General features: G+C 34.5%; 1 protein-coding gene across 6 annotated transcripts in view; it reads left to right on the top strand.

The window, feature by feature from the left end:
* Nucleotides 1-27,387, top strand: part of SNTG2 (syntrophin gamma 2) — a 223,374-nt gene that overhangs the window by 100,092 nt on the left and 95,895 nt on the right. For 5 of the 6 annotated variants that reach the window (XM_064412049.1, XM_064412052.1, XM_064412051.1 and 2 more), the window contains 4 exons: nucleotides 2,096-2,152; nucleotides 2,240-2,297; nucleotides 12,798-12,841; nucleotides 12,951-12,992. In XM_064412049.1, coding sequence (XP_064268119.1) covers nucleotides 2,096-2,152; nucleotides 2,240-2,297; nucleotides 12,798-12,841; nucleotides 12,951-12,992 — 201 coding nt within the window. The remainder of the gene's footprint in view (nucleotides 1-2,095; nucleotides 2,153-2,239; nucleotides 2,298-12,797; nucleotides 12,842-12,950; nucleotides 12,993-27,387) is intronic. The other variant, XM_064412053.1, reaches the window with a different exon arrangement.

The following is a 27,387-nucleotide window of genomic DNA, read 5'->3' as shown; positions in this document are numbered from 1 at the left end:
CTTTCATAGTTACTTGCAAAGCTACTGTGGGTTTCAGTCCAAATTTTATAGTCATGAAATTTTTTCTTGCATAACAAATTCAGGAATGATTCAGACCTAAAGTCTACTGAGCTGACTATCCATTTTCAGACAGCAGCTATTGATGTTTCCTGAAAAGCCAAACAGGGCAAGAAAGCTTTTTTTTCTAGTCGTAGCAAATTATAAATGATCATAGAATTGAAATAAATTTATGTAAATGATCTTGATCATGATACTTAATTATGCTCAGCTTTTAGCATTTCACTTTGCAATTTGAACATCTTGAAAAAAAGACTTTTTGCAGCTTTTAAAAGTAACCTTTAATAAACTGTTATGTAGGGATCATTTAAGTATGAATTTAATATCTTCTTTTAACAGCAATATTTGAATACCTGTAATAAGCAATACTATGAACTATTTAAATAGAAATATCAAGATTATACCAATTGTATGCAAATAGATTGCTTCATAGGACTGCCTATCAAGCATATAAATGTATGTTAACTCTATTTGAAAATATAAGATGCCAATAAGTAGTACCCTACTTGTCTTTTATTAAAACTTCTAAAGCTCTTCACGTAGCAGCTTTCTATTTGTTGCATGATCGTGCTAAAGCAAACTAAAATGTTAAAATATTTATTCCATTGTCTCCTCCTTGTGATGGGATATATGAGGATAATATATTTTCAAGGTGTGAGTATAAGTGGAGTAAAGCAAGAATTAAGTAAGCAGACAGTCATTAGTTCCTGGAAAGGATCTCTTGGGAGTGAGTCACTGAGTGCATTCAAAGTTAGGGATGTATTCTGATTTGGATCAGATCTGAGTTTTGTCAGTGAGGGTGATCATTTTGATAAAAAGTTATGATGCAGTTCGAAATGAATAAAAAACCTATGAAAAAATTTGCATTAGCATGGATTTCAAAGCAAGTGAATCATATCAGCTGAAATTGAATCATATAAACCTTTTGACATGTCAGGTGCCATGTTCAAAATGCAGCAGTTTTCAATTTTTAGTGTAGACTAGTGTAGTACAGTATTAATTGGAACAGAAGCAATTTTGAAAATGTATGAAACAATCCCTAATTTTTTTACCATATGGATTATTTTTTTCCACCTAAAATGAGACTGAAATTCCAGATATATTTTTTTTGTTTTCCCCTCAGTCAATATGAACATATGTCTAGAATGATGAGTGTTACAAAAAACCCCTATATTTATTAAAATAACTTGTTATCATAAGATTACGGTCTTGGCTACTAAAATAAAAATTTGTATTTATCTGAATTGGTGAAATTGTAAAACACTTAGACAGGAAGTATACATATAAGAGTAATCTTTTATACTATTTCTAATGCACAGAGAAAGAATGCCATCTTTACAGTAATTCCTGAACATATAAGATATTTTTTCTATCTACACTGTTCAGCATATTCCAAAAAATGTTCCCATCAACTGTATAATTATTGTCAACACATTAAATGCTATTATTATGTTGTCAGGCACCATGAGTTACACATTACTGAAACGTCAAATTCAGCACACTGTTAAACATATGATAGGTTTCTTTAGAAAAATATTGATAAAGGTTTATCTTCCTTATGCACTTAAATCTGAAATGAAAAATTAAGCATTTGAAGTAGACTATTACTAAAAGTTTTTCAGCATATGCTACAAAAAAAAAATAGAGATCTGAAGATGTAGACTAGAAAGCACTGGTATCTTTGGTTGAAAAATTAGAACAAGTATGCATACACAATAGCTATGAAAATGCACATATCTGAGTTCTTCAAAGGAAAAGTGTGTACAAATTTCTGTTCAGGAAGAATATCACTTCAGAGATAGAAAAGCATGCTAAAGTCTGTATACACAACTCACAAGCTCTACACTCTGTGATAAGGAATTAATTGCCTATAAATCAATGTTGAATGATACTTCAGAACTGATCACTGTGATAATAACTGTTTCTAGGCTGCTTTTAGGAATATTTTTTTAAGTAAATGAGACCCTAAGAAAATCTTTTATACTCATTCATATATTGTATTTTCACCTAAATTTATTTTTTCTACAATTTTTTAAAGCACAGAACTGTTACACTTCGTAGACAACCAGTTGGTGGCTTGGGCTTAAGCATAAAGGTATGGGTAACATCTCTTTTCTTCTTTTAAATTTCAGTATGACCACTTCAGTCTTGAGATCTCATGGTTAATATCTCTCTCTTACAGGGTGGTGCTGAGCACAAAGTGCCTGTCGTCATATCAAAAATATTTAAAAACCAAGCAGGTAACTTATGCTATTTACTTATATAGTACTGTAGTTATTAATAGTTTCAGGAATCTGTTTTTATTTCAGTAAGACAGTTATGTTCCAAACAAAATATTCAAAGTGACTTGCAAAAACATAAGTATGATGGAGGAAATCTATTGATATACTTAGCTTTTATAATGCAGAGGACGGAAAAAAGTACAAACTAGTTGTTTGGTTTTTTTCCCACACAGTAATTCATTGCCATATGGTATGACTAACTGTGCCTAGGTGCCTGCAGAGAGTAATTGGTAATGTTTATTATGGTGCAGATAACCCAACATCCAAACCAGTACAGTCTACCCCTGTTAAGTATTATATTGACATTTATCGAGCAAAAGGAACCTTTGGGAAATCTTTTCAGACCTGAAACTGAACTTGCCAAATTGGAGAACTGGTCTGGAAAACACAGGGTCTCTTTAGTGAAGAAAAGTTGCATGTGGGTGGGCAGTGCCTTGCAACATGAACTCAGGGTCTTAGATGATCAAAATCTTAGATGATAGTGTTCTCTTCTCTGATGGATGTACACATGGGGATAAGCTTGTTCTTTTGTCTTCTGAGGCATTATTTTACATATTTTAAGATTTGTTGTCTTCCAAAGCTTCTATGTGTTTCCTCTCTTCCCTAGTATAAATCTACCCATTTCATATAACCTTTTCTTCAAAAGAAGATGAAGACTGTGATCCTCAGTGCATGTCCTGCTCCTTAAAGGTCTCAAAGCCACTGACATAACCTTTTAAATTCATCAGGCTCTTTTCCTGCTTTACTGTAATGGAGATTAAGCACATTTGCTTGACACCATATTTAGACTCACTTTACTAGGTCACATACTGTGCTGATTTTCTTCCTCTGCATTTTCTTCAGAGGGTCCTTTTTTACTTGAAATGAATACCTGATTTCATCTGATACCTAATGAATATTGAATGGGTTGTCTATACCTGTATCCTATTGGAAACACTGCTTCAAGTTTCCTGTGTACAGTACTTACATATATTTTTATAATATTGTTTCTGCAGTGAGGAAGAGAAGGTGGTTTTATATCAACTGTATTACTGTATATGGAACAGTGACATGCTCCTTAAATACATAATATAATAAACAATACCGACAAAATGTGCATGAAAATAATAACAATAAACTAATATAGCATTCAGATCAAAGGGAAGTAATTCAGAAAATTAATCACCAACAAGGGAAGCTGTGTCCTGCTCTCTTAGGGCATAGTACTCTCAACCAAGGTTAGTAGTGAGTTTGTATATAGAATACTTCCATTCAAAGTTTTGTACATTGTGAGTAGATTTTCTTTATCTGTATTTATTTGTAGAGAAACAAATGCAACAACAATTTTGTGGGGTCAGCTTTTTACTTCAAATTTGTAAATCACTCCTCAGAATGTATTTGTTTTAAGATCTTATAATCTTTTGTCTAAGGAAACTCCAAAATCAGTAGTGATTATAACCAGGGGCAGTGCTGTATCACAGCATGCCCACATGAAATGTTCCTGGCTGGATCAGTGAATGGAATGAAGACATTGACACACATGGCAAGGAATGAAGGATGTAGTCAGGCAGGTTCCAGTTAGCTCCTACACCCTTCTAGCCTGAGTGAGTCTGTGATTCAGGTAGTGCTGCAGGTGCTAAAGATCAGAGATCTGAGATAGAAATGCTTTTTGGGGCACATGGCTTACAGCACTCACATTCCAGTTACTGAATTTCTGTGCGAGAGAAAATAGAGTGGAGTTTTTGTTCATTTGTTTCTTCCAGAAAATGAATATTTCTAAAATTATTAAAAGATTTTTCAGAAGAATTTCAGAAGTACTCAACCTTCTTATACTGCAAATCTTCTTTTTTTTTTTAATATGTGATCTCACTAATCTCAAGAGAGGTGCTGTTATTCAGTACAGGAGGAAGATAATAACAAAGGCTATTTACAGTGTTACTCTTCTAGTATTATATATAACTGGAAATTAAGTAAGAGAACATGTCTGAATTTATCTCACAGGTGACATTGAGGTAATATTTCTGGTTTAAGATTCTAGTGTCTTAATGTAAGAGAAAACAATATAGCAATATTATTTAAGGGAAAATAAGAAGTGTTCTATAATTATGTGCACTCTCTCCATTTATACAATATAATATTGATACACAGACACGCATACCAAAATACAGATGTACTTACATAAAAAAGAATATCTTTAAAAGGTCTAATATAATGAGAAGAAGTGTTATACATGATGGAGAGAAGAGACTGGTGCAGATTTATCTAAAACTAAGTTTTGGTCTAAAAATCTGTATATTCATAATGTAGATAAATCACCAATGGACTTTCATTACGCAAGGTACTACTAATAGTGAAACAGATTGCCTGGCTTTAAGAGTGGCTTTTTTTTTTTCTATATTTGAGTAAAATGCCTGAATGTACATCAGTAAAATGCTCCTTAATAACTGATGAGCTGATTTCCTAAAATGGTTGATAATTTGTGATACTTTTTATGAAAAATGAAATAATGTTTACAACCTTACTTTGTATGGATATAATACTATTTTTAGTACCAAAGGTAGAAGCATAATAGAATAAAACAGTAGATTCTTTTTTAGATCTCTATAAACTTTGTGCTATCTAAATAAAGTAATTAGTTGTCTGTTTTTGTACTGTTTAATTTTTTCAAACATTGGATAAGTGATTTTTTTGGTACTGACCTAAGCATCAGCTGACAGCATTTGTGCTTCAGTTTGTGAAATAGGATGAACATTTCAATAGGATTTCATTTCATTATTCCACAGAAGCACATCCATAGCAGCAGTGCTTATAAATGCTATTCTTATAGTTTTGACCTCTCAGCTGTGATCACTGTGTTAATAAATATCAAATTAAGTTATTCTAGATCTTCTTTCCTGAACAAGTTCACTGAATCATACACAGAAAGCCAGTTCAAGAGCATAATTTTACATTTTTGATATACAATATTAATTGGTCACTCAGTGCTGGAGACTGATGTCCAATGTATTGCAAATCACAGTAAAAAATAGAGTTTTTCCTGAGCGCATCCTCCTCAACAGTATTAGAGCAAGTTTTGCTAATTCAAATGACTCATCACCAAGTTTGGCATTCTGTGCTTTTCTATTGATTCTGCCTTCCATTTTAGCAAGGATTGCATTCTTTTTCCTACCTCTAAAACTTTTGCTAAAGTTAATTGCAGAAGGAGGAAAGTTCTGTGCCAGACAGAATGAAAAAAAGTAAATGCAAACTTTAAAATGTAATGTTGAGTTATAACCTTAAGAGTAAAGTGATATAATTACCCACGGAGTAATTTTTATCCCACAGGAAATTATTTTACTTCCAAAACCAGGCGTTTTTCCTATCCATTAATCAAAACATCAGTTGACTCAGGGTATTAACAATATTGCTGATAATCTCCCAGATTATGGAAAGAATTATTAATGTTGAAACTTCTCAGTAATGTTCTATAAGCCTAATTCAGGCTGGTTTGGTTTATTTTTTTTATGTAATTTAATGCAGTATTGTTTTTGGTTTTTTCCTTTTGGAACAGACTTAAGATGGAGTGCATTGTACTCGTTGTACATTGATTGGTGATTTGCTATTAGTTTTTAGGTGTGTTATATTTTTATATATGTGCTCTAGTCATATTAACAATTTACTTAAGGCAAATAGTGCTGTGGACTTAAAGTCAAATAAATGTAGATTCCTATTCTTAGAGCTATATAACGGAATGTCCAGAGGTTGGAAGGAATCTTATCAGTCAGGCTTTCTTTTTGTATGGTGAATCCATCAGATGGATAAAAAATACTTCATAGAATCTTCAAATGCTATATATGGAGATAAAGTGTACAAGATTTCATGTGTTTACATCTTTCTGTGTATTTCAATTTTTAATTACTGAAGATTCTTTGAGTTTGTAGGATCTAGATGGTGGAGGTTGTAAAAATGAATGGATTTTGAAATCTAAGTTCATCCTAGTACAAATAATTTACCACATATAATATTGGAAATTCTGTTTGTTTAAACATCAAAGTACTGTTTTATTGCAGAATTATCCAGTTAACAATCACATTTTCATCTGATGCAACTTTTCATTTTGTGGGACCTTTTGCAATAATTTGACTACTGTTGCAAGTTCTGCTCATAGCTCAGGTAATATGTGGAGTCTGACAAGCAGCAATGATGAAACAGAGCAGTGGGTTCAGCTCATGACCCATGATGAAAATAGGTAAATAAAATTAAATAAAGTGCAATAGAATAGGGTTAGTTTGTATTGTGCCAGTTTCAAAAGAATCTCCCTTAGGAGCCAAAATTAATTAAAATCTTGTTTTGAATGTATTTTCCCATCTTCTATAGCAAAAGCTGACTCATAACTCACATTCTGCTGTGTTGAAAAATGTGTTTTATGCTAGGTCCATTCCTAACTGATGCTGTCCAGGATTGGAATGAACTCCAGACATTCAGCAACTGAAACATTCTTGGTTTAAAACTGTGTGCTCTGTAAACACAAACTGTGTCCAAATATCACATCCTGTCCCCTGCATTAAGGACATGGCATCAGTTTGATGAGGGCTTTTAACAGTTTTGCACGCCAAAGATGGTTCGGTGTGAAATTGTCTGTGATACCTCCTCCATGGGTATATTTTTGGGTTTTGGTGTTGACTCATCACCAAAAGGGTACAAGCACAGTAACCCTACCTAGTCTGAATGAGCTCGTGGGCATGATGTGAGATTGCACCAAGCTGCACAGCGTGGTTCTATCCACAGCTGATGTTCTTCATCCCTGCAGCTGTATACACCTTAGTTTCATCAGCCTTGGAGATTCATTCCACTGAGACAGCCAGCTCAATATTAAGGATGAGTTAAGGGTAAACAGAGGTATTTAGGTTTATAAGGAAGGCAGAAAGGATCCAAAATTTGTTACACCTTGTGCTAATGAAGGTGAAGACTGAATGCAAGGCTATCTTGGAATATATAGCCTCATTAGAACAGAAGGCCTCATTAGCATATAAGAAACTGGGTGGTGTTTAATTTTTGGACATTATTTCTGAATATCACTTAAAAATTTATCCAGGTTTTTGTTTTAGCATTAGTCTTATTTTATATAAATATTTGATCTTTGATAGTGTTATTTTCCTTTATTATTAGAAGGCTAATGATATATGAAGTTATCATACTCATTGTTCTTTCTCATGGACCTATGCCTACATCTCTAAACTTATTTTCAGAAGGCATGGAAGAACACTCTTAACATTTTCAATTTCTTTTTAACTGTTGCCTTCTCAAGACTAGACAGGCCTTCTCAAGACTATGAAAGGCAGAATCTCTTAATAGAAGGAAAAGCTTAATGAACTGTTGAAGATCACTCAACAAGTAAAAACAAAGTATTTTGATCTCTAATTCAGGAAATTTTTTCTATTCAGCCTAGTAAGAATGTATTTAAGGTCCAATATCTGTCAATAACTGAGGTAATATAGTTGTATTTTAAATCACAGATTAAAGGTCTTGCTTGCAGGAGGTGTATCTTTACAGTCAAGAGTGTAATTATGTCCAGTTCATAGAAAAGGAGGGGGAAAATATATCTGGATATATTGAAGTTGTCTTTTACATCCTTAATACTAATTTTTCCAATCTTTCAATTTCATCCAGTTTCTTAACTATTCCCTTAGATTTCCTTCACACAGTTAAATACTTATGCATATGTTTAATGTGCATAACTAAAAGGCTTAAGCTTGTGAATTGAGAAATCCATGAAGTCAGTGTCACTCACTGTGTGCTTTAAGCAGCCTTTTTTGTCATAAGACATAGTACCTTGTATGTTTCTCGTGTGATTCGGGAATTCAACAAAAATTGAGTGAAAATATGTACTGTGACCAATCTTGAAAAATATAAAGACATCAGATAATCTACGGACTCAAATCTGCATAGAGATCTGCATCAATTAACTAGCTGTAATTAAGTATTTTCAGAGACTCTGTTCAGTAAATTTACCATTTCACTACCTTGGAAATTTTGGAAAATTTGATACAGTCTTAGTCGATAGGAACAGTAAGCCAAGCAAAGCCAGAATTACTGGTTCTTTTTCCTTCTCACTGAGTGCAAAAAAATTTTTAATAGTTCATGGCACTGTTAGAGGTTTTGTGGGTTTTTTTTCCAAGAGATTAGAATGATCATTTACATTTGGGAAAGGTTTTCAAATATAATGTACACAAAAATAAGATTTTAGTTTTTTTAAAGTATTATTTTGATACCATTACATCAGCATAAGCCCTTTTAGGTTTCCATCCTGCTTTCCTTTGTTCAGTATTACTTTTGAATTCAATCAATGTACAGCATTTAATCAGCATTAAACCTCTTTAAAGATAATTAAGGTGAAGAGTAAAGGTTTTCCAAGTAAAACTTCAAGAGGCAAACTGGAATCTGAAAAAGTTGCATTTATTCTTTCAACGAATAAGGTTATAAGTTCCGTGGTAGCCCAAAGCTCTTTTTGAAGTATTTTGGTTTCAGTGTTGCTTCATTTTACACATAGTGACTGATGATTTTAGAGTAGCCTTTCATCAGCACCTTTGTATATGAGAATGCTGCCAGTGGGAGAGAGTTTCACAAAGTGTGGAAGATTATACTTAATATTTTTTGTCATGTAGGGTGAATGTGATTTCATGGAAACATCAATAGATGTCTTGTCTTCAGGTTTAAAATATGCCTTATAGAAACAGGACTGACTTTTTGTCTCCAAATAGTTTTTCCAGACACTTTATTTCTAATATATTTCTAAACTATATTGTAAATTCTACATTGTAGTGACACATCATCTACAATTTAATTAATGATAAATGTATTTATGAGTAACCATAATTGATTTGAAATTACAGACCATTGGCTAAACACAGTCTTTCATCACAGACATGCAAGCATAGCCATGATGGCAGGAGCAGGTATCTAGCTTATTGGTTTAGTATGCAACATAATGTACTTCTGGACAAGTGCATTATGCTGCATACTAAACTTCTGATTGTCCCAAATGCTGCACTTGTTTCGGTTCATAGAGTGCTTGGTATTGACCACATAATGCTCCTTCTCTCATTTACCTATGTGGACAGCCTTGATTGTTTTTCAAGATTCTGCAAGTAGGACATAATTGCTTTGTGTTCTTAAACTATAAAATGTATTGGCTAACACACATGAGGTGGCTGGGGATATTGCAGTATTCATCATCCCTGTGGAATGAGCAATGGCAGTCTGCAGTCCTGGGGAAAGGTTCAGCCTCCACTGCTCCATAGAAGACAAGGGAATTGTCTTCTGTGCTGCCAAGTTACAATCTTCCATTTACCCAGGTTTCTTCCTTGAGGTTTTATACTTTTTCATATCACTGCTTTTCCTTTTAAAGCCTTGAGTTGCTAAATAGTCTTATTTCAAGAATTTTAGCTGTGTCTAGAATTTAGTCTTTCCTTTTTTGCATGAATACTAGTCTATGTATTTTCTTATAACTTTTGTAACAATGCAGCAGTTTTCTCAGAAGACTTAGAAAATGTTGCACAACTCTGCTGTTGTGTCATTATGCAGTGGATCACAGATAGCCGAACATCCAGGAAAATGGTAATACCTACCTGCCCACAAATCTTCATCATGCACTCTTCCATCAGGATCTTAGATTTCACACAAACATTTTCTGGATCAGTATTATTTGCTTTCTTGCCCTATATTTTTCTCTTGCCACTTCTCACAGAATTTTTTTCCAAATTCATTTCTTACATTTCCACTGTTTATTTACTGTGTTTTTTCCTATATTGTGTTTCCAGCTGATCTCCCCAAAAGCAAAAGCTCCTTTGACTGCCCAGTAGAACCAGCAGCACAGGGCCCAGGAAAGCAGTGCTGCTGCTGCCCACATGTGCTGTCCTCATCCCCTCTGTGGCTGGCAGATCAGCCGACTGCTACTTGCTGGAGAGCAAACAAACACATCTGCCTTGCTGCAGGGGCTTGGAACATGAATCAACTGTGACTCCCACACAGACAGAGTAATACCTGAGGATTGGCTTCCTAGGATTTTCCTCCTGAAGGAGGCTGAGGATGCACTGTCCTTGTGTTTCACCTTGTTTGGTTGCTCTGGGTTCTACACTGATTCCAGTTTCAGGGACTATTGCAGTACTTGTAAGCAAGGTCTGCTTCCCCCTACTGGGGCTCTTGCTGCTGTTACTGGCAGCGGGAATACATCACAGTGTATGGCACTGGTGTGCCCTAGGATAGTCTGCTTAGGGGTCCACAAAACAAAAAGTCTTTTGTACTAATTTTCCTTGGTCAGCTTCTCATCACTTGAGAGCACTTATACTGGAGGACCTATCTGATCTCATTTAAAATCCCTGAAATTCACAATATGGATATAAGGAACCTCATCATCAACTGCATTGATTTATGTCCTCTTTCTGTTCTGCCTCTTCACACATGCCTTTTGTATCCTGGTTTTCAGCTGGGATAGGATTAATTTTCTTCTTAGTAGCTGGTACAGTGCTATGTTTTTGATTGAGTACAGGAATTATGTTGATAACACACTGATATTTTAGTTCTAGGTAATAGTGCTTTCCCTAAATCAAAAACTTTTCACTGACCCATGCTCTGACTGCAAACAGGTGCACAAGAAGTTGGGAGCAAGCATGGCCAGGAGAGGTGACCCAAACTGGGCAAAAATATATTCCATGGTAAAGAAATATTCCATCCCATAAAACATCATCCTTGTAATATAAACAGTGGGGAATTGGCTGGGAGGTGCCAGTTGCTGCTTAAGGATGGGCTGGGCATCAGTTAGCAGGGAATGAGGATTGTATTGTTCCTCATTTGTTTCTCTTGGGTTTCATTGCACTGTCTCCTTTCCATTACTGTTATTATATTATATTTCAATAATTAAACTGTTTTTGTCTCAACCCATGAGTTTTTTTGGTTTTATGTTTTTTTTTTCAAGTCTTCTCCCCATCCCTGAGGGCTGGCATGGGGTAGAGGACTGGGGTTGGAAAGGATGGTTGAGCAAGTGGCTTCATGGTAAATAGTTGCCAGCTGAGGTTAAACCATGGCAGCTTGCTGATACAAATAATGCTTACAATTTCTCCACTCACTTCTGAGTCAGACACTGTAGACAAGGCATGCATCCTTTGAATTCATCCTTTTCTTCTTTACCTCAGCTGGAATTTCAAACTCACCCTCTTCCTTCTCTCTGGATTTCAAAGATGCTTCCACTTTTTTAAAACAGCCCAATGGCCCTAACATAAGCACTGAATTAAAAATTGTTCACATTTTTCACTATTGGTGTATGTATTATTAGCTTCTCAAATAGAAGTTGAGTATTGAGATGCCCACACCAATGTTCATTACCTCTACCAATGTATTACTTCAGATTGCTTTGTGACAGATTTGAACTGCTTTAATTCCGCTAAATTTCTGTATGTATGTGTCTTTTCCATGCCAGCTATTAAAAATTATATGCATGATTTTAAATGTAAAGTAGGATGAGAAGTGAGATAAAGACCTCCAATGCAACTTGTAACATGATTTTTAAAATACATAGAGAAATATTTCCCAAGTATTTACTAATGAACTATAATTTTATCTGCCAAAAGAATGATGAACGATTTCTGTTTTAAAAAGTGCTATTTTGTAACAAAGGCACATTTGCAGTAGCAACAGCTAAATTGCAGAAATCAAGAATATTCTATTATGTCTTTTCTTTCTTTTTTACTTCTATTTTCGTTTCTCATAATACAGTCTTCGTTAGCATTGATGGCATTCTTCTAAGCCTCAGCTGTGACCTTAAAGGTCGTATATAAGACTAATAGGCCTTCTTTAATACTATCAGTCTTTTAAGTATAAGAGTCTTAATTTTAACTAATTTATGCATTTCACGAGACAAACATCCTCAAATTCCAACCAAAAAAAAGGTAAAAATTTGAAGTTAGCAAATAGACCTCAAAAATCTCTCTCTTTGTACCTATGGAGACTTAAGTGAAGTTTCATGCCATTATCCCCATTAACTTCTTAAGGCAGGAAACATGCAAATTGGAGATCAAAATAATGTTATTCTTAAGGACAAAGCTAACTCAAACTTCATGTTAAAGAAATGTATTAAATTCTAGTCACAACCTCTTTAATTACAGCAGTCCCTGTTTCCCTTTTGTGGAAGAATAATGAAAAGTGTGAATCACATTTTCCACATAATTTATTTAAATCCTTCATTAGTGAGAATTGACATTTGTATTCCATACTAAACAAGTTCTTTATGCTTGGAAAGTAGCTCTCTTAATTTGTTTAAAATTGCTAGGAATCTATTACCTTTTTTGGATGAATACTGATTGCTGTGCCATTGATATTTTCACAACCAAATCAGATTCAAATGAGGATTACAAAGAGTGTGTTAAAGCAATTACTGGAAGAGAATATAGCAAATTTTCTCAGTACTACTATCAATTAAAATCTACTCCTTCTGTAATCCCACAGCTGAACAGACAGGAATGTTATTTATAGGAGATGCAATAATACAGGTCAGTAAACATTCACTTTTTTCCACAGACATTTGTTTCATACTTGCTTTTATTTCAGTAACTAACTTCGCATTACAAATCATTTTCTCCCTATCGTATCTGTTTTTAGGTTAATGGTATAAATGTAGAAAGTGCTACCCATGAAGAAGTGGTAAGTCATTGCACTTTGATTTTTTTATTGGTGTACAAAATATCTTATGTCCAAACTGTTCTGTCTCTGGTCTTGTTTGAAGTGAATTTACTCTTTTTTACTATAAAGACAGTGCTATTCTCAGGTTTATCATATATTTGATTATTAAAACTTTTCCAGTTATTTAATTCCATTTTGAAATCAAACTTACCTCAATGTTTGGTCTAATCTGAAACAAAATAATTTCTTGAGTAGTGGTCAGGTTTTATGGATTTCCTATATTTATCAGACTGACTGTATGAGGACAAAGACAGTTCACATTCACTTGATGTGCAATGCTTTTCTGGTCTGCAGTGCAAGGCCATGTAGATAAAAATTGTTACCTCTGTTGCCTGTTTATTGGCAGTATCTCAGAATAACATCTGTAGCAACCATAAATGACATGGGCTTTGGCCATGTCTTATCAGCAGGGCAGAAATCACATGGGCAATTACATGGGAAATTACAAGGAAACTAAACTTGCTTTTATTACTTGAAGGTGGTCTCTCTAGGTCAAGATAAAGTGCAGCTGCATGACCTTGCAGTCCTTTTCTTGGTGTTGATTAATACCATCAAGCTGACTCTCTTACAGACAGTGTCAGTAATAGATCTATTGTGTATTGGTGAACTGCCCTCCTGCTGCTTGTGTTGTTATTGCACAGAAAAAAAATTAAACTTCCAAAAAAACTACTCCTCACAAAATGGTAAGTTACTTCCCTTAAGGATTGTTTGTAAAAACCAAGAAGTGCTCCAGAACTGTCAGTGTAACACAACAGAGATGAGGAATGAGAGAGAAATGCATAGCGCTGCTCCTTTTTCTGTACATGGGAATTCAGTGGAAACATTAAGCATAAGTGCTACTACCACAGTCTGTTACTATGATCAGAATTGGGGTAGAAGAATGTGTCAGGCAATACAGAAAATAACTGGTTCTCTGAGCTGAGGTGGGCTGTTGACAAAGCTCCTGAGAGAATGGAAGACTTATTATTTCTTCTTTCAAAATAATGTCTTTCCATTTTAATGAAATAATGGTTGAGATAAAGTAGTTTTTATTTGAATATGATGGGTTTGCAGTTTGAAGGAACTGCTTTAACAAAGAAGGTTTGGGCACTAGAAACACCTCTGAAGAAGGTACACAACATATTAAGCTTGTTACAATATATTTAGCTAGTAATATAGTAATATAATGATTATGGGTATTTGTCCAGAAAGCAGGAGGTTAAGGATGAAGAACTCATCTATATTTTAGAAAATCTTATCTCTCTGTAAAGGCTGCCCTGTTGTCACTATGTAAGTGCCCTAAATGTCACTCAGATTAAATGAGAGGTGCTCCAGCCCTTCTGTTCAAAGCACACTCATCAATGAGGCTTGGGCATTCTAAATCCACTCTGGGTTCAAGTTTACACAGCCTTGTAAACATAATACAATGTTAACATAATGCAATGGAAGCCTGTCAAAGGTTATTGAGTCATTCTTTTGGTATGCGTCTGGCACCATGGTCTCTTACATATTCAGCTTCAAGGTGGGATTCCTGAAACACCCTCCTGCAATGCAGTTTGAAGGCATTTCTTGCTGCTTGCATTCTGGGTGCAGGAGGCCTCTTTTGCAAGCAACTAACTCAAGATTGAGTTGTACTGTGTGATCCAAAGGACTATGTACTGGGTCTAGGCTGAGGCTACATTAGTTTTCTTTGTAGCAGCCAGTATGGTGGTGTAGTTTTGTTCATGGCTAAAACAATATTAGTACCATGCCAGTGTGCCTGTTGTTGCTGAGCAGTGCCTGTAGGCCATCAAAGCTTTATTTTCCTCAGTTTTCCCCCTCTATGAGTAGGCTGAGTGTGGCTCAGAAACTTTAAGGGGATACAACCAGGGAAGCCTATCTGAACTGATCAAGAAATATTCCATACCGTATAACATCATGCTCAGCAGTAAAAATTGTGGGGAATGTTTTCTGCAGGAAGCAGCCATTGCTCAGAGACTGGATGGGCAGCAGGAGATTGTGACTGATTTCCTTTGCATCATTTGTTTTGGTTTTTATCTTTGGCTTTATTTAAGTTACTAAATTGTCTTTGTCAGGAAACTGTCATTATCATGAAGGTTTTCTTTCCTTGTGGCTCCTATCCTCTCCCATGCTGCTAATGAGGGGGAATGGGAGTCAACCCAACACAGACTGCTGAAAGTGATGCTGCTGGCAAAGGTAGAGATTCTGGGTTACTCTGCTAGTCCAACCATAGTGATAAGCCATTAAGGGGCAGAAGCAAATATGTTTCTTTTTTCAGTGTTAAACTGATGGGGTTTTTTTTCTCTTTTTTTTTCTCTTGTTGTGGTTTGATTATTTTATTTTTTAAATTGTAACCAACAAATGTTTTCAAAAATTTTCTTCTTTTTTTTTTTTTTTTTGTTTCACAATGGCATTCCTTGCTGTTCAGACTTTTTCTCTGCTTTTACTTTCTGCCATTTTAGAATGTCTGCTGGTTCACCCTTGCAGGATGTGTGGAAGTGCACTCAGCACACATTCAGAAAACCTTTATTTTACAAAACTGAAGCTCAAGTGTAATTGTACATCAGTATGGCTCACAGGTGTTAAAGACCTAAAACCCATTGGGGTTAATACATGGGAGAGAATGCTACAAAATCTGAGAACTTTAGGAAAGGAGGCCAGTTTGTTCTGTCTCCTACCTACCATCTTCCCTCCTGAGATGTTTATGTAGTTAGCTGGTTCTAATTGTACCAAATAGGTAGTTTTGTTTCTTGACCCTTGAACTTCGGCAGTGTTAAAAGGTGATTACTTCTGGGCAAACCAAACAATTAGCTACTCTGTCAGCAACAATTCAACAACAAACTGGCTCTCTTGTTTTTCGCTTCTGATACTAGAATTTGTTTTTCTCCATAATTATTCAAGCTGCTACTATCACACATTAGTTCTGGCTAAGGGTATGGATAGAATAAATAATTCAGAATCAGTGCCGAGAAAAATTCTGCTTTTGTAGTAGGTAATACAATAGTGTGGAAAATTGAAAATAATTTCTTTTCCTTGAAACTTTAGTTTATTTTTAGAAATAATCTACTGATGTGGAGAATGCAGAAAATGTTAATTCAGAGATTAATATAGTTTCTGCATTGTGTATCAGAGAGGCAATTTAATTTTCCTTCCCTGGTGGCTAATCAGGTTGTCAATGTGCATAACATGAAAGGAGCTATCAGATCTCCTGAGTGGAGAGAAAGAGGGAAGCAAAGATAAAGGAGTATTTTGGTTGAAGTTCACAGAAGTGTACCACTTGGTGTTCTTTGGCTGGGACTTCAATTTTCAAGATATTCACAATAAACTGTGAAAGGAAATGAAACATGAGGTGGCAGTTTTCTGATTCAACAGGATTTTTTAGATTCATAGGCACAAAATGGCTTATTTGGAAAGGATCTGGAAGACCATTTGCTTCCAACAGATGATCTGTTGCTGTGGGCAGGGACACTTTCCATTACACCAGGTTGCTCAAAGTCCCATCCAGCCTGGCCTTGAACGCTTCAGGGATGGGACATCCTCAGTTCCTCTGACAACCTCCTCCAGTACCTCACCACCTTAACAGTAAAGAATTTCTTCCTAATATCTAATCCAAACCTCCTCTTCTTGAGTTTAAAACTGTTCTCCTTTGTCACTATCACTACATTCTCTTGTAAAAAGACCCTCTTCAACTCTCTTGTAGCCCCCTTGAGGGTCTGGAAGGTCTCCTATGGGTTTGCTTCTCTCCAGACTGAAGAACCCCAAGTCCCAGAGCCTGTCATCATGGAGAGGTGCTCCAGCCCTCTGAGCATCTTCATGGCCACCTGATAATCACAGGGCTTAACAGACTTCTTGGCATTTTGTGGTGTGAGTCTGGGTACTTTTGTCTCCCTGTTCTTAGTGAAAGAGAAAAAATATGATTCAGAAAGATTTTTGTGAATCCCCGAGGTAAGCACTGCCCTCTGCTGAAATGCACTAGAAGTACCAGCTTGTTTCCCCCATAAGCAAATAGTAGAAAATGTGATGAAAAACCATCTCTATTGCCTTTCAAAGGGGAATTGGACAGGGTTCTACATAATCTCTCATGAAGACTGTTTTATATGGATCTACGATTAGTTCAAATGTAATTTTGTATGAAATTAATCCTATTTCAAGGATTAATAAACTGATTAACTAGAAAATGCAGGAGAGGATGTTTGGTTATGCAAGAATGAAAAATTAGGTATTGCATGTTATTTTTTCTTACTATATCTTATTAATGTATTTTATAGTAAATTAGTGTTTGACACATTTTTAGTATTCCACACAAAGCTTAATATCTTTGGAATTTTGCTCATTGATATAGGAAAGTACTTGGAAACATTTATTTCTTTTTATTTACAAATATTATCACAGAAGGACATTGCTAAATAAACATTATCATTAAAACAGAGAATCCATTCAGTGGGAATAATTTCAGTTTTTCAGAATTTGACCAGTTTTTAGTCAATAGTAATTATTTTTTAAAAAATATTTAGTACTTCAGATGTTTACTGTAATGTTATTTAATGTATCTGGCTGGCATGTCTGGCTGGCAGTGATGAACATGTTCTTCATTTGGCTGATTAATTGAAATACAAGGATTGAACCTGAAAATTGTTTATTTTCATTGAGAAACTGAGATTTTATTTTCATTTGTGCATTAGCTATTTTGGAACTGAAGTTCTCTGCATGTTCTTCTGGAATTCAGTTCCAAATGAGCACAGTGGAGCACAGATTATGAATTTCATCCATATAATATCAGAAAAAAGAGCCCAAATAGAAAATATAGCTGAGAATACATAAATAGAATAGGCACATCACGGTTAACTACTTAACAAATATGTCAAAACTAATAAAATAATAAAAAACATAGAGCTAGAGTTATGGATTATTAAAATAAAATAATAAAAATAATTATAAAATAGCTTTTCAAATAGATGCTTGAAAAGGAGCAAAATATTTTTATTTACAAATTTTGCTGTGTAATAATATCTTTTTGTTACTATATTAATAATCAGATTTTATTGATTTATTAAAATCATTAATCTTCAAACAAATTAAGATATGTATTTACAATGTGAAAATTGCAGTGTTATGCTCTGTTGATTAAACCACATGTTAATATTGGAATATGCAATTCATTCATATTTGAGGCAACAACTTTGACATTTAGAGAAATAAAAAATAAAGTTTTTATTTTATATATGCAGAAGATTTGAAAACTCAAGATTACTACTAGAAATAGTCAACAATACAGACCAAAGTTCAAGGAAATTTTTTTTAGCTAGGCTGCCCAGGTAGCTGCTACACTAACATGTATTGATACCCTTACAGACCTACACATATTTCTGACCCTATACTGACTATTAACATCAAATTACGCCTTGAATTTCTGCAGTTTTTCCTGTGGGATGCTTTTTGGTTTGAACATGCTTTTTCACCCAACAGAAAAGATGTTAATAACAAAAAATGAAGAGTGTAATTCAAGTACAGCAAGTATAAAATGAGAGCTTGACCACTTGAAGGAAAAATGAGTATTTTTCTATGTAGACAAACTGTGTATGTTTCATTGCTTGGTCTATCTTAATGGTACCAAGATTGAAACTTTGCAGTAATTTTAGTGATGCTCTGCGTGATTTGCTTGAATAGTTTGTCCTTTGTACTGCAATTTTTTTGTTTTCTCAATATACAAGAAATATTCTCTTAATATTGGAAGGGTAATTCTACCAGACCCAGAAGAGCCAGTACCTGGGGTTTTTTTACCTCATGTGATTCCCCTGCATGGCACGAAACCATTTGATTTCTTTCTTCAGCTGCATGGCTGACAGATTTTTCTCAGTCTCAAATTTCCAGAGTTTGATTTTAGATTGTTTAGATTGATTTTGGTTTTTTAGATGGTTTAGATTATAGTAAACTATTTCTACTTAGAGTTTAAGCCAAAACCTTTAGCATCTTATACTTTTCTCACTCTAGCTGATTTCCAACACTGACCTACATTGTCATTAGGTATTCAAAAAGACATTTAGAGGGTTCTACAAATCAGTTATTCTATGACTAGTTTCTGTGTAAGAAACTTTCACTTGTTTTTGATTGCACATATTGTCTTCCCAATATGGTGCTGTTGTCATTTTCTTTAAATGGACAATTTGAGGTGCAGAATAAGGGTATCTTGAGTGGTTTAAGGTTTTGATGTGCTCCAGACTATGAGAGTGTCTCCAGTTACCTAAAGACACGTGAACAGAAACATAATGGGTAGAATCCATCACCCAGAAGTATTATTGACAGGGAGCTTGCTGAAATGATCTCACACTGACCCCTTGTTTTTTGTTATTATTAGGAGATTTGTATTTGGGATCAGACAATGTGAACATATAGATTTGGGACCATTTGTAGGTTACTTTCAAGCAAAATGCACTTTTATCTCACAGCTGTTCAAGTAACTGCATCATTTCTGTAAGTTGGTTTTCATTGAGATGCTCTTTATACATGAAAAATTAAATGAAGTTTGTGTTTAGTTAATGCATTGTTATATATTTATAGGACTACAGACACACCAAAGAAAAGTTATCAATATTTTGAAGATTTTACTTTCTTATCTTTATCTTAGTAGTAGTTCTCATTGTTTGTTTGTCATTGCCTCAGTCAGTTCTAAAAGAATGCTTTAGTCATCTATTATGTGGACAGCAAATACCTGTTAATGCTGAATTTCTATCTGCAGGACAGCTGCATGCATCAGACCTGAGGCAGGAACTGTGAGAAGTGAACAAACTCTTTTACTGAGCAGCATTTATTAATGAGTTTAGTGTAGTCACTTTCATTAAGTGCTGTGCACTTCAGAAAATTTTCTCCTGCTATGTAGGTGGGCAGACATAAACATCAATAACAAACAGGCTATTGTGATACTTGCTGGACATAGTTTTCTTTCAGTTAACCTATAGAATTTTCCCGAGCTACTTTTGTGGAGATTTAGTGACAGCAGAACAGGAGTTATCATGACAGTGAGACCAATAATTTTAAAAAGTTTTTCACATTGCTTGGATGAAAACTATCTAATTTAATTTCATTTCTCCAGGTGCTAATTTCCCATAACTATTCTGTATCCCAGCACTGCATAAAGATAAAGCTACATAAAATCATCAAATTATAATATAACTTTACAACTTTGTGGAATGTACAATTCACCCTCATGGTTTCCAGATGCTCTAAGTGTGATTATTTCCTCACTGAATGCATCTGGCAACACTTCTCACTAGGAAACAAGTTATAGGATGCTTTTGGTCTCCAATGTCTTTCACATGGAAGTGATAAAACTCACATGCTTTAAAACATGATTTTGCCATTTAAATTTGCATCTGTTTGCCCCCTTACTGTGCTTTTTTAGGAGATATCAAAACTTCAGAGAGAGATTTTTTTTTTAAATTTATTAACATAAGTACCTGTGTAAAATGTACACCTCAAAATATTACACAACTTTTGTAATGTAATTGTGGAAATCAATTTTTATTTCAAGCTCTAAATATGTTAAGAAAGTATTCACATAAAGGAGTTCATATTTCAGCACTACTATTTTACCTTCATTATTTCACAGGAACTTCATTTCCTGCATTAGAGAAGCAGCAAGTACATTGGCATTATGAGCATTTACAATGTGCATAATCTTTGAGCACAAAAGCAGAATTACTATAATTAAAACTGGTGGAAGAATTCAGGTGCCTCACACAAAGAAGCTCTAGGAAGAATTGAAATCTTCGTTAAGCTATGGATGCAAAATTACTTAAGTACTATGGATACAAAATTTTCTTAGGTAAAACACAACAGTGTGGCTGGACAGCTACAATTTTAAGTAATTTCTAAGTGTACAAGGAGTTAAGATATTTAATTTTTTTAAAGGCATTTCTTTTAATGCTTTTAAATTTCTATTTTTTTCTTTAATAAATGTTGAAAGACATACAAAGGATTTATGAGAAATTATACCAGCCACTTTAGTCATAAGTAGAGGGGCATTTTCTTCCATCTCCTCCTCCACCTCCCACCTGTACAAAACTGAGTACCATAGAGGTAGGTTAAATACGTGAACAAAAAAGGGACTTGGACCAAGAAAAAAAGGGTGTAAGCTTTCTGTGGGTAAATCAATGGGGAGGGTGAGTGAGATGAGGGGAATTGTCTTTGAGAGGGCTGGTAGGAAAAGAAAAAGCTACTTCATAGCTTCATGAGCAATATTTTATTATGTTCCTTGTTATCCTTGACAATTAGTATGAAAACTCCTGCTTCCTTTGATCCTTACGTACTGTGTCCAAAGTAGCCTATCTCTTCCTTTAGAGTCACTCTGCTTGGTTTCCACTCTGGGCAAACTAACCTAAGCAGTATCACTCCCATCTCATTTCTCTCTTACACCTTCCTTTTCCTATCTAAACAGTGTTTTGTGCTTTTCATTAGTTTACTGCCTTATATTAGGTGACCTTCAGTATTTCATCAGGGTATAGAGAATTTTGAAGTGCTATACACTCTAGCTCAATGTTATCAACACAACATAGCTGCAAGCTAATAAAGAGTGTGCACCCTGGTGATTCCAAAAAGATGAATTAAATAAGTGTTTGTGAAAGAATAGACTTAGGCTGTTTATATAAGTGAAACTCAGTTATTTTGTGTTTTTAAGGTTTTTTTTTTAAATGGAAAGGGAAATGTAAGTTATATAGAGGCCTTACAACTACATAAAATTAACCCATTAATAAAATTGGTGTATTTCTGTTCACAAGAGAATGACTCCTTTGAGATCACAGTACATATTGTAGATAAGTACTATTTCTCTTCAAAAATTATTGACTTAATAGGATTGTGATCTAAATAAGTGAATAGATCTTACAGGTATCACTAATATTTCAGACTCATTTGTTTAGCTGCTGACTTGAGGATGAATAATAGCACCAACACTTGTTCCTTATTGTAGACAGCAGACAAAACACTCATAGCGCAGAAGTGTATTGATACACTTCAAATGCCAAATAAGCTAGCACATTGCATCAAAAGTATTAAAGGACTGGATTAGAAAATCAAAAAGGTTTTTGGTGGTTTGTGGGTTTTTTTGGTTTTTTTATCTGATATGATATTAGGCATCAAAAAATCTAATACAAAAATGTCTAGTAGAAAAAGTATAGCCCTGCATTTAAACAGTTATGGCTCTAACTGTAATCAGTACTCTGAGGGAAGAGAAACCAATTCAGAAGATTGTAACACTACAATGGGACATGAAAGCTATTCCCGTTATCAAATAGCTTGTTATTTTCCCAGTAAAGGAAATTTTTAGTATTGAATAAAATAATATAATTTATGGTGGTCTGTACTGAATAAATATTAGCCTATACAGTAGCAAATATACAAGGAATCATTAACAGGTCTATAATCATTCTCAGGACTATGGTCCTGAGACAATATAAAGACGTTTCAGGTATGGGACTTTGCCTAAAGAAGATTTCTCTCTGATGTGTGCTGAATATTGCAGATGATCTGCAGGTTTATGGTGATAGTAACACTTTCATGTCCATGGAATTGGGGAAACAAAACCATTAAGAATTATCATAGAGGGCTACTACTACTATGAAATAGTTCTGAACTTTATCTGTAGGTATTCCTCTTATGCTTTTATGTTCCTCTACATGCTGTAAGGTGACAGTGGACACACGGCTGACACTGAAAATGGTAGCAAGCATCAGCCCTTTGTTATTCCCCAATACCACTTTTTATAACTTTTTTTCTCACATGCATAACACCTGCATGCTCTTTTATTCTTTTGTGATGGGTCAATACACATCAGCATTCCACACTTCTTTAATGCTGTTCATCTGTCTTATACAGCTGCACCCCATTAGGGATGAGACTCTGCCATAGCCCCATTTTTATTCAGCCACAATCTATTCTCTAACAGTAAGGAGTTTAGTAAAGGAGACATGTTTCTGTGTTCTAGGTGCCTCAGTTCTTTAAGTCTGAAAGAACGAACGTAGGAGTGATTATAAATAAATTCTGTGGCTGATTCAAACTGCAGAGGACTCCATTGGATCTTCACTCCTTCAGTCTTCTGGCTTGTAGTTCACCAGTTATATGTAGGCAACAAAAACACTTCTTGGTGCTTCCTATCTTAATCCTGTATTAACTCTAGCTTGGGCTAGAAGACTGAGATCAAAGGTGTCATTGTGGAAAAGTTTGTTGTGAGAAAAGGAAGAAATGTCCAAATTGTTAACAATTTCTAAATCAGAGAATGCAGCATATGACCTGCTGGGTTTGAGAACTTCAAAACCTTCCAGTTTTGTTTTGACATTTGGTAGCACAAGACAGCCTTCATTAAGTATTGCCCATCCTTCAGCTGAAGTTACCTTCATGATCATTTTATACCATTGCCATTAAATGATGGCAGGGGTTTTTGGTGGATACCTCTCTCCTCAGAAACTTCAGGTCAGATAAAAGCTGTTTCTGAGAGCTGTGCAAGTGTTAGATACAAGGAAACAAAGTAAATTGGAAAGTAATGGCTACATGAAAACCTGCATTTAGTCTTTTTAGCTCAATCTGTGCTCGTTTGAGTTTGTCTAAACTGAACCACTAAACTATCATCTAGAAACATTTCTAGATATAGTTGAAGATTATGGACCTGCAAGGTTAGGCTGCTCCAATTTCTTTGCTTGAAAAGGACTGCAGAAATGATTTTTTTGGACAGAAATGTTTGCAATTATATGGATACTGATTCCACTTTACCATATGCCTTTGCAATCACATGTAGTCAGATATGTGTATCTATCTGTTGTGAGTTTTTGATACCTGAGACAATTCTTTCTTTTTACAAGCAATGCAAAACAGTAGAGAAGCAATAAAACATACTCCTTGTTCTTTAGTTCTGTAGTTTTGAACCCTTTTTATTTATAGCACACTGATCATGGTTGAGACTGACCTTCATTTCCAGAGAGAAGTCCCCATAATGCTCTGATATTCTTGGAATTTTTTTGAAAATGTTACTTTCTCAGGAATGGGTCTTCATGCTTCAGGTAATAGTTAACCTTAAGTGAATTTATTTAAACTTTAATTGCTTCAGGGAACAGCCAAGTTGACTCAAAATTTATTTTCCAATGCAGAGTATGTAACAGCACCTTTGATCTTCCAGACAGTTTTGCAAGCATTGTTTACACAATGCTAATTATACACTAGAGTGTGTAATTAAATAGAAAAAAAGTATGTACAGAATAGTGAAAAAAATTGAAATAATTTCTTTTTTTGTTCATAATGCCTGGTATTTATGTCATACAGAAGCAGCATTATTTGTTTAAATTGATGCCAAAGCTATCTGTAAAAATATCTTTTACTATATTGATAGGCAGAAATTAGAGAAAAGTTAGAAATGAGTAAACTAAGAGAAGTTTCAATTTGGTTTAAATCTGTGAAAATTTACAAAGTCTACATTGACTGCCATTTTTCCTAGCATATTTGTATAAATTGTTCAGACACAAAGGCTTTCTTTGTATTAGCCAGCCAAGCATTTAGAAAGGGATTATTGCTCATTGAATAGTGCAATGCTAAGGAAAAGAAGAATCAAAAGTATTTATTTGAAACCATTCCATATTCGACTATTGGAAAAGAGACAAGTATAAAGAAATCATTGTTTCTTGAACTAACTTAATTCTGCTTCGTGGTCTTCCAATATGAATTGCAATCCAATTTTAATTTTAAAAATTATTTTTAAAGCCATTTTGTGTCTACTGTCTTTTTAAAGTCTACTTGTACTGCCAGGTGTCTGTCACATATCTCCCTTGCCTACTCATAGACATATAAGCACAATACCACATTTTTTTGCCTTTTCTATGCTTTGAGCTGAAATTGCCAATTTTCCTAATGAGCCTCAAAGTATACTTTTGCCTGGGAGGCATTTTAAGTGTTAAACACTATTCTGTCTAAATAGTGAAGAATTTTTTAAAACTTTTAGTTATCTGGATTTCATTGGGGCTTTTTTGTTTTTGTCGGTTGTTTTTTTGTTTTTTTTTTACTATCATATATTATGGTCTAATTCTTCATATATTTTACTACGTCTCAGTTTTTTGCCTGCTCTGTTGCAGGCTTGTACATAACCTTCCACCCAGATACTTTTCAAGGCCAACATTTGCACTTTGTGTGAATTTCAAGTGTTTTATTTGGGAAATACTTGTGTCTCAAGCTCAGGCATTCATCAGGGGATTCACATACTTCTACGTCAAAATTTTTGTTTCAGATTTTTAGTCTGATTTTTGTAATTAAATATTCTTCAAGACATGCAAGCTAAGATTAATTCCATCTAACTTCCTCTGTTTAAAGTGTAAGGTTATCATCCATATTCATTGTATTTAGAGATACATATCTGTGAATGAGGATTTCTTTGTATCCTAAGATCTTTACTGATTTCTAGAAAAGATATTAGCAAATACTTTAGAGTTGAATGTTTTAAATGGCTACAGTGAAATTATTTGACTTCTCCAGTCAGAATAGATATTGGCTAAAGGGCCATATGGATGAAATAATTCATCCAAAACATTCTCATTTTCAATTTTAATTGCTGTTCTTAATAAAACAGAACCTGTTTCAAACAGCCAAAACCTTTTCTAAATCTCTGAGCAGTGTGGATATTAATGTTCAGATATGTTTGAAGATTTAGATCAAATCACAGTAAACACAAAGAACGAGAATTTAAAAAGAATGCCAGCAGCTTTGCATTGTGCCATTGGCTTGTCTGCACAAATGTGTATAGAATTTCTCTTAATGGGTGTTGACAGTAAAAATGAGATGACAAGGGTCATTAGGTTTTCCTAAAATATGAGTCATATTTTTCTCTGCAGACTCTCTGCTGTAGTTGGTTCAGATACAGAATCTCCGATTTATATTTGTAACATTGTCTCTGTTGTGTTCTTGAGAAATGCATGTGAGAAAGAGAAGCGTAATAAACCCTGAACTGATAGATGTTCTCAGAGATACGCAAAGCCTGTGAACTGGGCCAGCATGAAAAGCAAGCAGTTCAGCTGAAGCCCTTTTTTCCTTTACACACATGAACATAAATGCATGCACAGACACACACAGAGTCTGCTTCACTAAATGCATTTAATCAACCTTAAAAAAACAACAAAAACACTCACTTCTGCAATTCTCTTTTAATAATTTTACTAAAACACAGTAGCAGTGAATGTTACTCAAAAGATACTGGATTTGTCTTTTTTGAACTCAGTACACTTTTGGAAAAGCTTCAGCATCACAGAGCAGTGCAATATTTAGTGACCTTCTGACTCTTAAGACCTTCTTGTGATCACTGAAATTGATTTAGTTCTGTTGGTATGTGTGTGGTTCAACACTCTGACTTCTTCAGGCACTACCTGAAAAATACTAAGCAGCTTCAGGAGAGTATGATAGAGTGTGAATATCTTTGAAGGTACTAGTGATGCTGGGAAATTTTAAACCAAATCATTAATGTTAAAGTTATTTATTTTTCAAAGTATAATTTGAAATTTAAAAAAGTGAAATCTCATACTCTGCAACAGTTTCTAGTCTACTGTTTCATTTTTTTTTCCAGCAGTTTTTGGATTTGTCTTTGTAAAATTTGACTAATATCTTCCAAAAATACATTAGGCAATATGTCTGTCATGCTGTCTCCTTTCATTTCTTGACAAATATAAATGTTTGTGTGCAAGCAATCTTTGCTTAATTAAGAGGAAACATAGTTGTTCTTCTGTGTTTACAAAATATTTATTTCTATTAAGAAATTAAAATTCTTTCTTGTTATTCCAAAGGTAAAATTAAAGTACTTCACTTCTTTGGCTTATTCAAAAAGGCAATTGTGAATAAGAAAGTGAGTTCTCAGTATTAATTTTATTTGGTTTATATTTTTTCCCATTAGACATATCAGGACTACACTTAAAATTTGTTGGTTTTGAAATTTTCTATTTAGTTATGCAAAACATTGCTGTTTCTGTCCTGATTATAAACTAAAGTTGGCATTTTTAATGGATTTACCATGCAGTAAAAAGTAAAATGGTGTTACAAGAACAGCAGAACTTGGTAACAGAATCTTGTATTTTTTGCCAACTGACAACTGTCTCCCTGCCCTGACACTTGCTGACATTTTTAATTTGGAAGGGAATATATTGGTTGTCTTATCTTTGTAACAGTAGAGTGAGACTAGCAAAGCTACCAATCATCTTCACTGTTTATTGAGTAATAAATAATATCTAAACTAGGAAATAGGAAATTTCTTGCAGGAAATAAGGGGCAGAAGATTTCAGGAGACATAGCTTTCTTGTGCCTTAGGATATAATACATACTGGTTAGCTTTGCAACCCTAACATATTTTTGGATGACCCTA

Source organism: Passer domesticus, chromosome 3 (assembly GCF_036417665.1).
Source record: "Passer domesticus isolate bPasDom1 chromosome 3, bPasDom1.hap1, whole genome shotgun sequence".
Lineage (NCBI taxonomy): Eukaryota > Metazoa > Chordata > Aves > Passeriformes > Passeridae > Passer > Passer domesticus.
The sequence above is the reverse complement of the archived record's forward strand: the minus strand, read 5'-3'. Positions and strand labels throughout refer to the sequence as shown.